Genomic DNA, 14,630 nt, shown 5'->3' on the forward strand with positions numbered 1-14,630 from the left:
CCCCTCGCTTTATATGTAAATCAATATAACCTGGAAAAGATTTCAAGTTGCCTGGGAGGCTGAAGCTGAAGATCACAAGAAATCCAAATTTTATGCTTAAATGACTAACTGATCAGTGCTCTCAGGGGGTAGGAAATGTGTCGGTTGGGGAATGACTCAACTGTGAATTCTGTGTCTCTGTGACAGAAGAGGCTGGTTTGGAGCTGAAAGAAAGTAGGAAGGTGTAAGTAAGGCTGAAGTATCGTGAACGCAGAGTGGGGCTGACAGAGGGACCACGCTAGGCCATAGAAATCCCGTTGTGAAGCGAGAAAAAGGGGTTACTGCGTCGGGTAAGAGGGAATACGCCCTGCAGCCCTACAGGCAAGGCTTGCTGCGATGACCACAGGCAGAAACACACACAATGCAGAGCCGCTTCTTTGTAAGGGAGTCAGTAATGGTAGCGGGAACGCGGCAAGGCAAACGGCGGCAGCCCGGAGGCGAGTGGATGACAGGAAGCACCTGGGGAAGGGGCAGGAGCTGTGGTGACCCAGGCGCTGGCTGCGACGAGGAGCGGTGACACCGCCGCCTCCCGCCCAGGCGCGGCGGCCCCTCGCCGGCTGCAGCAGCGTGGCGTGCGGCCCAGCCCGGCTTCCCCTCCCCGCCGTGTGAGAGCGGCCGGGGCGCAGCGGCCGCCCTCGGCCGGCCTCCTCCCGCCGGCGGAGTCCCCTCCTCCCGCTCCCTTCCCGGCGGCCGCCGAGCCGCCGGCGGCCGAGCTGCTCAGGGCTGGCCGGCGCTGCCCATGGGGGAGTGCGGAGTGCCCCCCCAGGTCCAGCTCTTCCTCCGCGCCTGCGAGCAGGGCGACTGCGACACCGCCCGGCGCCTCTTGGGGCTGCCCGGCGGCGGCACCGCCGACCCGGCGGCCCCCTCCTCCTGCGGTACCGAGGAGGCGGCGGCGGAGCCCCGCGGCGAACCGTCCGCCCCGCCGGCCCCCGCCGTGCTCGTGGACTGCACGGACGAGGCCGGCAACACGGGGCTGCAGTTCGCCGCGGCGGGGGGCCACGAGCAGCTGGTGCGGTTCCTGCTGCGGAAGGGGGCCTCGGTGCAGAGCAGGAACCACTACGGATGGAGCCCCCTCATGCAAGCGGCCAGGTAGGGGAGGGATCGGGCCGGGCGGGGGGGTTGTCTCTGGCCGCCATCCCGCCTCGTTGCGGGGCATCGGCCTAGTCAGCTGCAGGGCGGGTACGGCGCCGCCGCCAGGCTCCTCCGCCCTCAAAATGACACGTCCCGGGCCGGCGGAGGGCGCCCGGGAGCGCTGGGGGCTGCAGGCGGGCCGGCGTGCGGGAGAGCGGGGGCAGCCGCCATGTTGTAGGCCGCGGTCACTCACCCGTGTAGCGGCCGTTACCCCGGGGGCGTCCGAGTGGCCACCTGTTACCTTCCCGGGGGGGGTGGGGTGGGGAGGGGTCGTCGAGGTTAAATCTGGGTGAATGTTACGCTGGGGCGTTAGGTTTTCTCTTTCCATATTGAAGATGTGGTAATCGAAGCTGTTCATGCTCTCTCTTGGGTATAGCCAGTGCAGAATCCCAGAGGTAACATGAAAACACTGCTCCATCTTTTCCTTCTGTGGAAATAAGATATGCGCACGCCCCTAACTTTTTCTGTCATATTTTTTGGTGTGTTTGTGTCTTGCCCTACCTGTTGAAGTGACCTCAGACATAAAACATACTGAAGCAGAAAGAAAGAATTCATTCCACTTGGCTTTTCTGTGTTTTCCTAAGTGGGTTGCTGGAGGATATGGATAATCATTGCTGAGGCTTTTAATGACAAAACTGAATTGTTTTCTGCATCAGTGGTGCTGCGCTTCATGTAACCCACTGCTGGGTTGTGGGATGTCCCCGTATCGCTGATGCTGGTGTTTGTGATTATCTTTACATATACAAGTACCCCTCAGGTTTACAGGGGTGTTTTGCAAGGTTGGAGGGCAGCGCTTTCCTATAAGAATTGAATGTCTGAGAAGAGAACAGTTTCTTGGTGGATTTCCACCCCCCCACCCCCCCGTTGGTTTACAACAGATTAAAATACTTGGAAGGAAAGAGTCTGTTTCAAAGTCAGTGTTTCTTCTTTTGGTTAAAGCCCATAGAAAGTTCCAAAGAATGAGTCACACAGCTGGTTTCCCAGTAAGAACAAGGAAGACAAGGTTCAACAGTTTTGTTATTTTATGAAGGTTAAAAAAAAAACCCAAGGAAAAAAATTGCAGAAACACTCTTAGATATTTTTTTCCTTAATGAAAACCGTACGCTCATTCTCTAAAAACAATAAACTCAAATCACTATAGCCCTGTCACTGTTTGAAAGAAATTACTTGCTGCCATTTGAAAAGTACTGTATCATTGAAGCCTGGGGAGAAAACACGGAGTGGAAGAGCAAGTTTCTTTTTTCTTTTTAATGGATAACTAAAAAGGAAACATAGTCTTTGTACAGACGTAGGTTTCAAACTATGTACATGTTTTTCTGGCTGCGGTTAGTCCTGTTGAAACTGGACAGGAGATACATATATGCATAAAATTAGTCATGTACAGGAGTTGCAGGCTCTAGTGAGGTGATGGAGTGAAGGCTACCAGGATAGACCTAGGGACTAGACAGGTCCTCAAAGCTTTAGCCTGCAACTCTGTACTTTGTTAAAGGAAACTAGGGGTCTTGTGTCTGCTTTAGTAGTGTTCTTTGGGATTTCCTCGACTAACGTTTGCTTTGCTGCAGTGTAGAAAGTCTGCTTCCAGGATCAAAGTTTGATGGTGTTAAACACTGCACAAGCACACAGTAATGTACGATATCTGTGACAAAAGCCCAAAGTACCCATCTTGTCAATCTGTTATGTTTATTGAAATGTGGGGATTCCTCAGCAGAAGAATGGTAAACTGTTTCCGTTTTCTCATGGTTAACTAGCTGGTTGGGTGTATGGCTTTCATGACTGTCTTTTGTTTACTGGCAAACTACCAGAGCCTCTGATAGTCAAGTGGTATCAGGGCTGGGTTACGGGTGAAACTGGTGTCAGAGTTCAATACTCTGACAAAGTTCTTTTAGATACTCTACATAAGGAGGCTTTAATACCAAGTTTCTTTATTGGAATATATTTGATGTTACATAGGATTTTAGTTTAGCCTAGTGATAGAGCAGCCTCCTGAAATCATGACACAAGCCTAATATAGCAGCCAAAACACACAGTTGAACCCAAGACAAACAGCACGCCCATTAGTAGTCCCTGTATGCTCACCGTCATGATGCTGGTCATCCCCAGTTGCCAGGGAAGAATATGTGGCTGGAAGCCAGCTCATGCCCCATGTTCTCTTCAAAATTTGTTTTGTTGGGTTGCTCAGTTTTGGTGCTCTGTGTTGGGCTGAGCTGTGTAGACACTTCCCCTATGCTGGTCTGACTGACTCAGGAGGATAATAGTTTTGATTGTTTTAGGGAAGACCATTCACACAGACAGTTGTCCCACTCTGCTGATAGAGCTGTTTCTCTAAAACAAAGGGCGCCCTTCAATCCCTTTTACATTGAGAGAAGTTCAGCTTAGTTTACAACAGCTGTCGTCACTGGCTGTGCTCTTCTGTTCTGAGCTTTGTGGGCACATGCCTGCCTTGCCTGAGCCTTCTTCCATTGTGGGGGTACATTGATAGTTCACAACTGGAAAGCAAGGGATGATGCAAATACAAAGTCTGGCTATCCAGTTCATGAAAAGGTCTTTTTTGTTTTCTTTTTTTTTTTTTAGCATTGACCCTTTGAAGTAGTTTTTATTCTACTTGTTCAATAGTAATGAGGGTGCTTAATTAAGATCTCTGCAAATAAACTGCCTTTGATTCTTGAATGTGATACAGGCCTGGAAATAAGAGATGAAAGTGACACTGTGGTTTATAGAAGTTACATGTTGATGTTATGCAGTTGAAAATGAGGCTAGCACCTTGCTGCTTTACCAGAACATCCTTTTAAATAGGTGCCTGGTTTATGAGCATGGTCACTGGTACATGTGGAATGGTTTATTTTACAGTTCTCAGCTGTTCATTGCTCCCCTCCAGTAAGGTGACCACTGTCACATTCAGTGGTATGTGTGTAGTCCCTCACAGTATATTAGTCAGTAGATTTAGTAACAGTTTTCTGTGTTCAGAGTATGTCGGTTTTCTTTTGAGAAGCCTCTGCCATCCAAGGTGTTAATTCTCCTCCTTACTTCTTTCTCTCAAGGTTTGGACACATAAGTGTGGCTCACATATTGCTGGAGAATGGTGCTGATCTCAATGCACAGAATAAGTTAGGAGCCAGTGTCCTCACAATGGCCTCCAGAGGTGGCCACGTCAGCATGGTGAAATTGTTGCTGGAATCTGGAGCTTTTGTAGACAATTATGATCATTTTAGCACAAGTGTGCTTAACAGCAGCAGAGATGAGCTTCCTGATATCACTCCACTAATGGCAGCTGCTCAGCATGGACACGAGGCAGTGGTACATCTGTTATTAGACTGGGGAGCGGATTGTAATTACGCTGTGAAGACTATGGGTTGGAGTCCTTTAATGCTGGCCGCTGTTAGTGGAAAGGTGAGCTTGGCACAGCAGTTGATGGAGAAAGGTGCCAATCCTGATCACCTGAATGTACTACATAAAACACCTTTTGAAATCTCTGTTGGCTTCAAACACAAAGACATGAAGGACTACCTGGAATCTCTCACAACAATCAGATCCCAGACAGGTATGGAGCATTAGTTTTTTTGTTTCACTTTCTTGAAGTTTTGATTGTGTATTTAGAAATCGAAGGAGTTATTTTGTATGTACATGATGTTCTTTATAATTTGTAACTAGACTCTTGAAAATGTTGGAATAAGTACACCTACCTCAAGTGCGGGAGGAATGCACAACTTCAGCAAGTTATCTCCACGTTAACATGACAAGATCCCTGTCCTGCAATAAAAATAATGTGAAACATTTTAAAGTATTTTAAATGTTTACTTTTAAACCACCCGATCCAGTTGCTCATTTAAGAAGAAATTACAAAGGCCTACTTGAAATCACAGTAAAAAAGGGACATAAAACCCCAGGATATCACAGAAAGGATATCATAGACTGAGAAAACCTGAGAGACTGAAGAAGTTGAAAATGTCTGGTTTCATGAGGAGGTGATTAAGAGGTGTGATTAATAAAGTGTCCACATAGGGCACAGGATGTCCAATACTGGAGGGCCTTTTTATGTGGCAGCCAAAGAAAGAAACTCTGTTTAAAGTTAGAAGAATTCAAATGGGAAATAAGACACTATATTTTGCAGTGAAGCTTAGACCTGAAGTGACTTAGTAGAGGTGTAATCAAGGGTTAAATGCCTTTCTAAACCTCATGATTGGATTGTCTTCACTTGGTGTCACATATAAGGCCTGTGACTTGCAGAAAACCAGATGAGGTTAACCTAACATTTTCTTCTACCTCTCTCTGAATATGTGAAACCTCCTCAGAGCCCTTTGATAGTGGAGTGTGTATTCTGAGAAAACCAAGTATTAATGTGAATGAATAACAAGTCGGCATGTGCCCTACTTTTATGTTCCTTGCAGGAGATGGGAATACTTAGTTGACTTCAGGACTTAAAATTTATAAGCAATCTCCTTCCTTCAAATGAGAATATGCCTGTTTATGTGCACACACACAGAGTAGGCACACACACTGTTTGTATATGTACAAAACTAGATTAAAATAACATTATTTCAATGCAAACCTCAATTAAAATGAAGTTAAGAAATGCTGCTTTTATGCTTTTTAATTTTGTCTTGTAATTTATTCGTTATGTGCACTGAACGAGACAAGTGATAAAGAGGCATTTTGTGACTGTAATTAAAGAATGTGCGGTGGTCATGTAACTTTAGCCATGAGCATGGAAGGATGTAAGAAATCCAGGATTTTGTAGGCAGAGGTAGTATCTTGTACTAGGGAATCTGAAGGCTTAGAAAGATGTGAGCAAACAGACTACAAATTTTTCCTTCAGTCTTAACCTGTATGTCCAGTACCATACACTCAACCCAAAGGAAAGAGTGGTATATTGTCTGTCTTTACCAGTAATTTTCCATTTTTTAACTACTAAGCAAATTTGTATTCTGTTGACAATTTTTTGGGATGTAATTACCTAGAGGTTTTGTTTTTATTGAAGATAAAGGTTAAACCTACTTGCTGTCACCTGCCAGTTTGAAATGTTAATGAATTTAGGCTTTAATTTTTTTTTAGTTTTTACTTATTGCGGTTATCACTCCCACATATTTTTCCACATTAGCTTTTCTTTCTAGCCGGTTCTATGAAATAATATTAAGAATGTCTTATGCTAGTTTTGTTAAAGTATTGTGGATTTACTTCTCTTCCCTTCTTCAGAAGTTTATGCTAACAAAAATACATTAAATCTGTTCCTGAAATCAGGCAGTTTGATTTGGACATCATGTTGGACATTTGAACATCAATAAGTCATTACAAAGATTGAGACCTTATTTCTGTATGTGGCTGTCTGGGGACACTTTTCGAGATGTTTGTTCTTTATGATGAAGATCAGTGGTGGGAGGTGCTTAACAAGACAGTTTGGAAGAGCTGCATCTGGATTCTTCAGCTTTGGAGTTCTTGGCTATGAAGTCTAAGGATGTGGCTAGCCTAGAAAGAACCTTTTCCAGGTGCTACCGCCCACCCAGCCATGGTGGCAGAAAGCCTGTAGAGTAGAATAGCCCACTGTAAGCTCTTTGCCACTTATAATATGAGACAGGCTTATTTAAATCTTACCTAATTATGTCTACATTATACTGCCATATGGACATGTCCACAATCCCCAAAATTCTTGGGGTTTATTCACATTTGGTGTCATTCTTGCAGGTCAAGCTTCTCTGATACTTTCAGAAGCAAGGACAAAAATCTGACATTTGTTTCTGCTTTGGAGAAGGTGTTAACTTAGATGTTGGCTCATAGGTTAAGTTGGAGCTAGGGCTTTCATACAGCCATGCTGCCAGACAGAACCGGCTGACTGTAGACATTTGCTCATGATCAGTCTCTGAGGAATAGACATCAGTCAGTTACAGTACACACAGAGAATCAGTGCAGTTCACTAGTGCAGTGCTTTATACCTTGCCCATACAGTGCACATACAGAATGGATGTGCAGGCAGAGTTGGCCTGATTGAAAGTCTTTGTATTCATATAATATAGTGTATTGAAGAAGTCTGTTTAAGCTAGGAGAGTGGATTAAAGCAGATTAATGTTCCTATCACCTCTGCTGAGGGGGTCCTATCACCTCTGCTGAGGGGGAGTTTCCATCAGAAGGGTAGTAACTAATAGGGATGAGGAGGGGTAAAAATGTTAAGCTTCCAGACAAATTTCTGCATTCATTTTTGACCATAGCTTCAGTCTCCTAGCACTGAAGTCTTGTGTATTCTGGGAAGAAAAACCCCCACCCTTTCTCTTGTAAAGAAGGCAGCAGAAAAGGAACTTGTCTTCTGATCCCATTGCCATAGATAGGGCAAATTGCATCCCAAAAGAAAGCAACTCTCTTTTCGGGGCTGTTTTCAGTAGCAAAGTCAGAACTAACCAAAATGGCCTGGGTGTTGCCTGTGTTCTGCCTCTGTTCTTGCTTTGGCTTACCTGGAGGAACCCCCTTGCTTCTGGCATCTCCTTGTGGTCTCCTGCTCCCTGAGGCTGCCTTTTGTACGGGCTTTTCACATGCCAAGTACGGGCGCTGGTTGTCCTAAACAACTCTTTTGAAATCAGTTTTCTAATGGTGAGCTCATACATAGTTCCTTCTGTAAGAGCAGTTTCTGAATCAGGAGAAAACGTAGGACCCACTGTTCTCTTTCCCAGTCTTAAATAAAAGGTTCTTATGGTTTTCTAGGCTCAGCATTTTCAAATTACTTCATTTGTAGTCAAGCTATGAAGATCAACCTTTTATGTATTACCATAAAAAAAGCAGTATCCAGCTCAGGAAATCTCTCAATGTCTCCTTGTTTTCCTTAAAATCTTTTTACCCCATTGATTCTGTAGTGTCAGTAGCGTTCTGGAAGATGGAAAAGGATATATTTTTCTGGCTTGAGTGGAAGGTGCAAAATCATGTCACTATTTTTTCCTCATCTTACATAGTATCAGCAGTTTCAAAGCACTTTGAAGACGTGAAGGGAATGATTCTTCACTAAAAATACTAAAAATTATAATAATTGCTGTTCTTATTATGGGGATGGTGATCTGGGAGTTGAAGGATATTGATTAATGCACAGATACCAAGGTGTGTAGTTCAATCATCCCTATTTATTTTTGTGACCTTCACAAATTAACCTGGTAATACTGAAGAGGAAAAAAAAGTGGAACAGCTTGTAAAATTGTAAAACTCCTTTTGAGTCACCTTTCAAAATAATCCTGTATTATTTGAGTGTTTGCAGTTGTACAGAGGATTACACCAGACCACAGAACCATTCTGTGGTTCCTTAATTGATATTTTAGTCTTCCAGGCAGGAAACACGAAAGTTTCAAATACAGTCTTCTGATAGAGAATGGAAGTTAAAAGGCAAAAGCCTATACTGGTGCTTTATTATAGTTTGTATATTATAGTTAGCTCTGCACAGAGAACCATAAAGGTGAGTGATTCTTCACAAAGGGAATAAACAGGTTATCAATGCTTTCTTTGTTCTTATTAAATGTATGTCTAAATGTAAGTTTTATAGTACCTTTATGTAAATTTAATACTTTCTGCTATAAAAAAATTACTATAATTTTTTTGCTTTTTTGATGGCTGCTAATGGAAATATTTATATTTTTCCCAGATACAGAAAAGAGGCAACCTGATGTCTTTCATGCTTTGAAATTGGGTAGGTACTGAGAGGATTCTTGCGCTGTGTCCAGTTCTTGTAACTTCAGAGCATGTTTGTTTACTAATATGGGAAACCAAGACATGTTCTGTTTTTACATGTGACTTTGTTTTTTCCTTGTTCTTCTTTTAATTTTAAAAATACATTTATGTCTGCAGTTTATTTTCCTTTACGTTCCAATATGAGAAAATCTTTATCAACTTCTGGTTGTGCCCTTTATGCCAAAACGGTGTTATGTTGTAGTTCCAGTTACTGCAAGACCATGCTACCTTTAATATGATTTTTTTTTTCCTTCCTCATAAACTTGAAGTATGAAAACAAAAGTGCTAGTTGGTGCAAAGAATATGCTGGCTTCTATTCCACATGAGCATTGTAATTGCTCTTGAAAGTTGTCTCAAGAAAAGAGTAAGTGTCTTAGATTTTGCCTGTTCTCCCATGACCAAGAGTGACTTCCATGAGCACATAACTGGTAAAACTCTTCTGTGGCAAACAGAAAGAGCCAGTGCCATCCTGTTGATTTATTGTTCCAGGCTCCTGGTGGATGGCAAGCTGCTTTCTGGTTACCTATTTCCCTGGATTTTCCAGCATAGGAAAAAGTGCTGAAGTGAAGGGTTTGGCCTGAGACTTGCTATCTGATGGCTTTGACATGGGAAATGGTTTTATTCAGTTTTTGTTTAGGTTCCTGATAATGTCGCAGGTCAGAAAACTCCACACTGTTTGCAATCTCTTTGACAGGTTAGAGAGATTCAGTGTTTGAACCTTACCTGATTTATAGTTGGTATTTTGACTTTTAAATGTTTTCAGCTATTTGATAGTACATTTAGCCTATGGCTGGCATTCCTACCTATGTAGACAGTCTGAAAAAAAATAGTCACTCAGTAGTAAAGCAAAGTTCCTGATTGATCTATGTAATATTTATTTATTTTTAATATTGGAAGATGTAATTCCCATATGAGATGAAATCTTATGTTTAATGAAGTCATGATACCTAAGGGGGGAATCACTTCTTCAGTCAGTGTGCCCTTACTTGGGACTAAGATACCGCAGACAAAGAGAAAACTTTGGTAGTACAGCCTTGCACGTGCAGTGGACCGAATCGTTACTGTTGCTGTGCTTTCTGTGTCTGTGGCGTAGAAAATCTGATCATATTGCTCTGAAAGCTGAGTCTCCCCCTCCTGCCTGTGATACGTGCATACAGAATAAGTAAGGTTTAGAGTTGAGCGCAGCTGCCCCTCATTCCAGCTTTTTTGCCCATGTAGCTACTCCTGACTGTAACATAATAGTAAAGCCTTTGGTGTGGTTCACCTTCTTGCTTTCAACAGGGACCTGCACCCTGAAGAGACCTCTGAGTTAGCAACTTCCACAGTTTCTGATGGATCTTCTTTTTGTTATTATTATTTGCAAATGAGTGGATTTTGTGAAGGAAAATCCATTTTTTCTGAACATCTGTCCAATTAGATTTCAGAAATGCATCTTTATATCAACAATTATCTTGCAAGTTTTATTGTTGCTGCATTCCTGTTGAGAAGTTAGAGGTGTGTTTTAAATGGTTAAGCCTGGCCTTAGTGTTCAGTTCATATCCTGAGTTTTGTACACCAGTGTAACAGTTGCTTTTCAAGTAACCATTGTAAGTCATCTTCTAGGAGCTTCACGGGTTTTCAGGCTACCAGACCTGGAAATGGGCAGACATAATAGTGGACAAGAAAGAGGTGATAGGCAGCAGTACCAGGAGCGCTCTCTTAAATGTCAACTCTTCACACGTAAGCTGCCAAAACCTCTTCCTGAGGCGGCCTCAGGTCTGTTAGAGAGTTCATCTGCCTGTTTTGCACTGCTGTGACTTTTAGTTTGAGATTTAGAAATGTTAGTGCTGGGTCAGAAGTAGTCTTAGTGGATGAGCCAAATGGATATTGTGTGGCATACTCCTTTTGATTTTTTCTGAAATACTTGGCTACAGATAGCAACGCTGCTAAAAAGCAACTCAATAGGTTAAGAAGTGTCCAGGCCAGATTTCAAACAATTGTGGAATCTCTGTAGGTTCCAGGGTTTCTATTTAACAAATTCTGTGCTGCCGGTCTGTGTTAAAGCCACCTGCTGCCTTTTGCTAAACAGGGACATAAAAAATGTAGTCCTGTGCTTTTGTATCTTCCCTGTTCCAAGAAATTGGGTGGGTGTTGGTTTCAGCAAGTGCATTCAGCTGCCTGCAGGGTTTGTGTGGGGTTTTGACTGGTTTTCCAAGGAAAGTGTTCATGCCTATGATTGAGTTGAAGGCAGCCCATGTCTTGAAGCAGTTTACCATCTGAAGGGTTTTTTTAAAGGTGAGATTTTTTCCATTTGCATGGCAGTTGATGACTTGCTTCTTTTTACTCTGTTCCTGCAGCGGTACATATTCGGTCACAAAGGTCTTTTTTTTCCTGTTAACTTCTTGCCTTCTTTTTCCTGGCATATGTCATCAAAAAAGTAAGGGAGGTGGGTGAGCTTAAGATCTCTGCTTAAGATAACCCTATCTATGTCATACATTTTTAAAAACTGCTTGTTCCTAGTTCTACTAATATTTAGAAAAAAGCCCACAACTTAGTTAAAATATGTTCAGTAGCATATTTTATACTGCTTTTCGTAATCTAGACATGAACTTGGTGACTGCCAGCCTCTTCATATGGGAACCTGAACATTATGTTCAAGTTTCAAGAACTAGAAAGATGACAGGAATAACACGTTACGCTTGAGCAAGGAGTAGGGAACTTTTGCCTTGGAGATTTAGTTTAAATATTGGAGGCAGAATTAAAAAAAAACACTTTCTGAATATAGAAAAGTTGAGGACTGGAATAGATAAATTCCTTGGGAGGTCATGGAATTGTATCAGTAGAGGTTTTTAGAATCAGTGAACCACCTTTGAAAGGACTCACAGGTTAGTGTGACACAGGGTGTTGTTCTGCCTACTTAAGGCAAGGGGTGGCCTCCACTATCTTTTGAGTGCCTTTGTACCCACTGTCTTTGATTCTGAAATTGTTGCTTGCTGTGATTTCAGCCTATGGAAATGGAACAGGGATCTTCATCCTGCTGAAGCACAATTCATAGTGTCTCAGCCTCGTCAATTTTCCTTTCATGACATCATCTTATGACAATTTAATAGAAATATTGCCTACTTGTGTCTTCACATGTGGGATGCACTGCAGTTTATACAGCTATTAAGCTTAGTTGTTCATTTTAGAAAATGATTCTTGTAACGGGATTGTACTATAAGTGTACAGGTAGGGAAAATGCGGGAAAACAGTGCCTCCTGCTTATGCCACAGTTTTATATAGCCTGGAAGACCAAAGATCAGTACAAATATATTGCAGTTGCTCTAGTACGTTATTTTTTCTGTTTTAATTCCACTACACGTAGACCAGTGTCAGCAAAGCAAAATACATATTAATTCAGTGGCTAAGCAGTTCTCTGTTGCTTATGTAGATTATGTTTTATCACTGTTTTGCAGGAAACTTCCAGCTGGTTAAAGAGATCGTTGATGAAGACCCAAGTCAGGTCAATATTACCAATGTTGATGGAGCATCTCCATTAATGATTGCAGCTGTAACTGGACAGCTGCCCCTTGTTCAGCTCCTTGTTGAGAAAAATGGTGATATTGACAAACAGGATAATGTTCATGGCTGGACAGCACTAATGCAGGCCACATACCATGGGTAAGATATATGCTGTCTTTGGATCTAGCAGTAAAGTAGTTTCATTCTTCTTACATCCCAATAGAATAAATCTTTCTGACACTGACTCTGGAAGCAGAGGGGTCTTCCAAGAAATTGAGAGACTTATGACCTCAGTTTTCCATGACTCTTGCACTGCCTTCAGCTTTTCAGAGCAAATCTGAATGCTCTTTGGGTTTCAGAATGAGTGGCACATTTGGGAACTTGGAGGTGGCTCATTAAGTGCTGGGAATGTAGTGCTCCAGGCAGGCACTAAGAGTTTTGGTGCTCATTTCAACTTCCATCCTTTGACGTTTTTTAGTGTTTTGTAAGATGGTATTGCCCCCTGCTAGGATTGTAGGCTGCATCAAGTTGTGAAACTTCAAGGCAATCACCCTTCTATGTGCCATACTTTCCACTCTTAAACCCATTTTTATGTTCCCCTATCCAGCCTTTAGTTTTCATGGAATTTTCTGAAATGTGCCCACTGGGGAACTGGATGTTGTTTTCTCTAAAGGTACTTTCTAAATGCAGGTAGGCACTTAAGAGTCAGACCCCAAAAACTGGCCTGGTACTTCAAATATAGTGTCTGTCATATGTTTGGCATTGTCTGAATACAGGATATTTGGTTTAGGAAGGTGAACTGTTCTCTGTTGTAGCTGAGGGTCTCAGCAAGGTGAAGATTCACTTCACTCCTAGTAATGTTTGCATTAATTGTACAAATGCAGATATTCTGCTCCAGCCTTTATTTTTAGCCAGCAGATCTCACTGGACTATGAAAGCACAACCAAGGAGAAAAATAGGAGGTCAGGTCATTGCTTTGTGAAAATTTTTCTGAATTAGTTCCTGGTACCTACATAAGATGAGATTCTGTGCTTCCTCACCAATGCAATGCTGATAGTAGGGATAGGCATTTCACAGAAGTGCCTAAAACTCAGTTTTCCCAGTGTGGCCATTTCACTTACCAGGAGCCACCCCAGTGCACAGCTACAGTAGAAGCATCCGGTGGTGATGGGATGTGCAAGAGCTGCTGACATGTCCCCTTACCGGTACATGGGCACTTCTCTTGTCTGTGGAAGTGTATATGCCAGCAGAGTGCTGCATGTGTTCGGATATGGCCCTTTCAGTTTCCTGGAGGACTGTGTTATGAAAGTTCCCTTTATCAATTAGTCTTTATAGTATGAAATTCTATTAGCTTTGTTAACATACTTTATACTTGAAGTAGAGGAATTTTACTGGAGACTTTGGTATTGTTCATGCTTAAGTAAAACAACTAAAGGACACCAGCTCAGTAGAAGGACCAAAAGGACATCCCATTCCTGGAAGTAAGGACTTGGCTTCTTGGAAACTTAAAGCTCTCCATAGATAAGTAGTGATAGCAAGACTGACTCCAGGGACATCTGGATCAGTGAGACAAGCAGCAAGAAAGCTGCAGAAATACAGTTGCTTTGCAAAGTTTTACTATGATTAGTACTATGATGATCATGACTAAAATAATGATTTTCACTATGATTGGTAGTGTTGGTGTTCCGTGAATTATGTTCTCTTTTTTTTTGTTTGTTTGTTTGTGCAGTCTCATTGGGGAGACTTCAGTGAAACACATTAGATGTGACTAATCACTGAATGCACACAAGTATACAAGAAGCCTCTGTAAAACCACATTTGGGGTGCCCCAACTTGGCTGGGGCACCTCATGCGCATGAATAAATGTTTACCCTTCTAATTCTATACTTTGCATTCTAGCCTTTCTGCTTGGTTGGCATGGGACAGTTGTGAGTTTTTGTAACTGGAAATCTCTGGCCTCTGCAGCGGCTCAGCTAGCCCTTTCTCAGGAGCAGCAGTGGTGTGGAGCGTCTCTGGTTTGAAGGAGGGAGTAGGCAAGGTCTGTGTGAGCCAGGGGTGCTAAAGGATGTGTCTCTGTGCCCTCAAAGTGCAGTACTGAAAAGCAGGATGGCGGGATCATGGAGTTTTAAGGAAGAAAAGTAATGGGAAGTATGCAGAGGAGCTGTGGTAGGGATAAACAGAATTTTTGTTAAAAGAGAGGAGAAACACTCTTCCTCCATTTTAGGTTGTCTTTATCTGGAGTGAGTTCAGAACTGAAAAATTTCTACGATAAGAAGGAATGCTCTGAA

The 14,630-nt window shown here is 42.7% G+C and overlaps 1 protein-coding gene across 7 annotated transcripts in view; it reads left to right on the forward strand.

Moving 5' to 3' along the window:
* The first annotated feature begins 586 nt into the window (after positions 1-586).
* The window catches only part of ANKS6 (ankyrin repeat and sterile alpha motif domain containing 6), a 38,984-nt gene continuing 24,940 nt past the window's right edge, over positions 587-14,630 (forward strand). For 3 of the 7 annotated variants that reach the window (XR_005103205.1, XM_037380517.1, XM_037380516.1), the window contains exons 1-4: positions 587-1,128; positions 4,209-4,708; positions 8,777-8,821; positions 12,297-12,501. Coding sequence is in view for 6 of the 7 variants with exons in the window: in XM_037380517.1 (XP_037236414.1) it covers positions 779-1,128; positions 4,209-4,708; positions 8,777-8,821; positions 12,297-12,501 (1,100 nt within the window). In the remaining variant the exon portion in view is untranslated. The remainder of the gene's footprint in view (positions 1,129-4,208; positions 4,709-8,776; positions 8,822-12,296; positions 12,502-14,630) is intronic. The other 4 variants (XM_037380521.1, XM_037380520.1, XM_037380518.1 and 1 more) reach the window with 3 other exon arrangements.

The sequence above is a fragment of the Falco rusticolus genome, chromosome 3 (assembly GCF_015220075.1).
Source record: "Falco rusticolus isolate bFalRus1 chromosome 3, bFalRus1.pri, whole genome shotgun sequence".
In the NCBI taxonomy this organism is placed as follows: domain Eukaryota; kingdom Metazoa; phylum Chordata; class Aves; order Falconiformes; family Falconidae; genus Falco; species Falco rusticolus.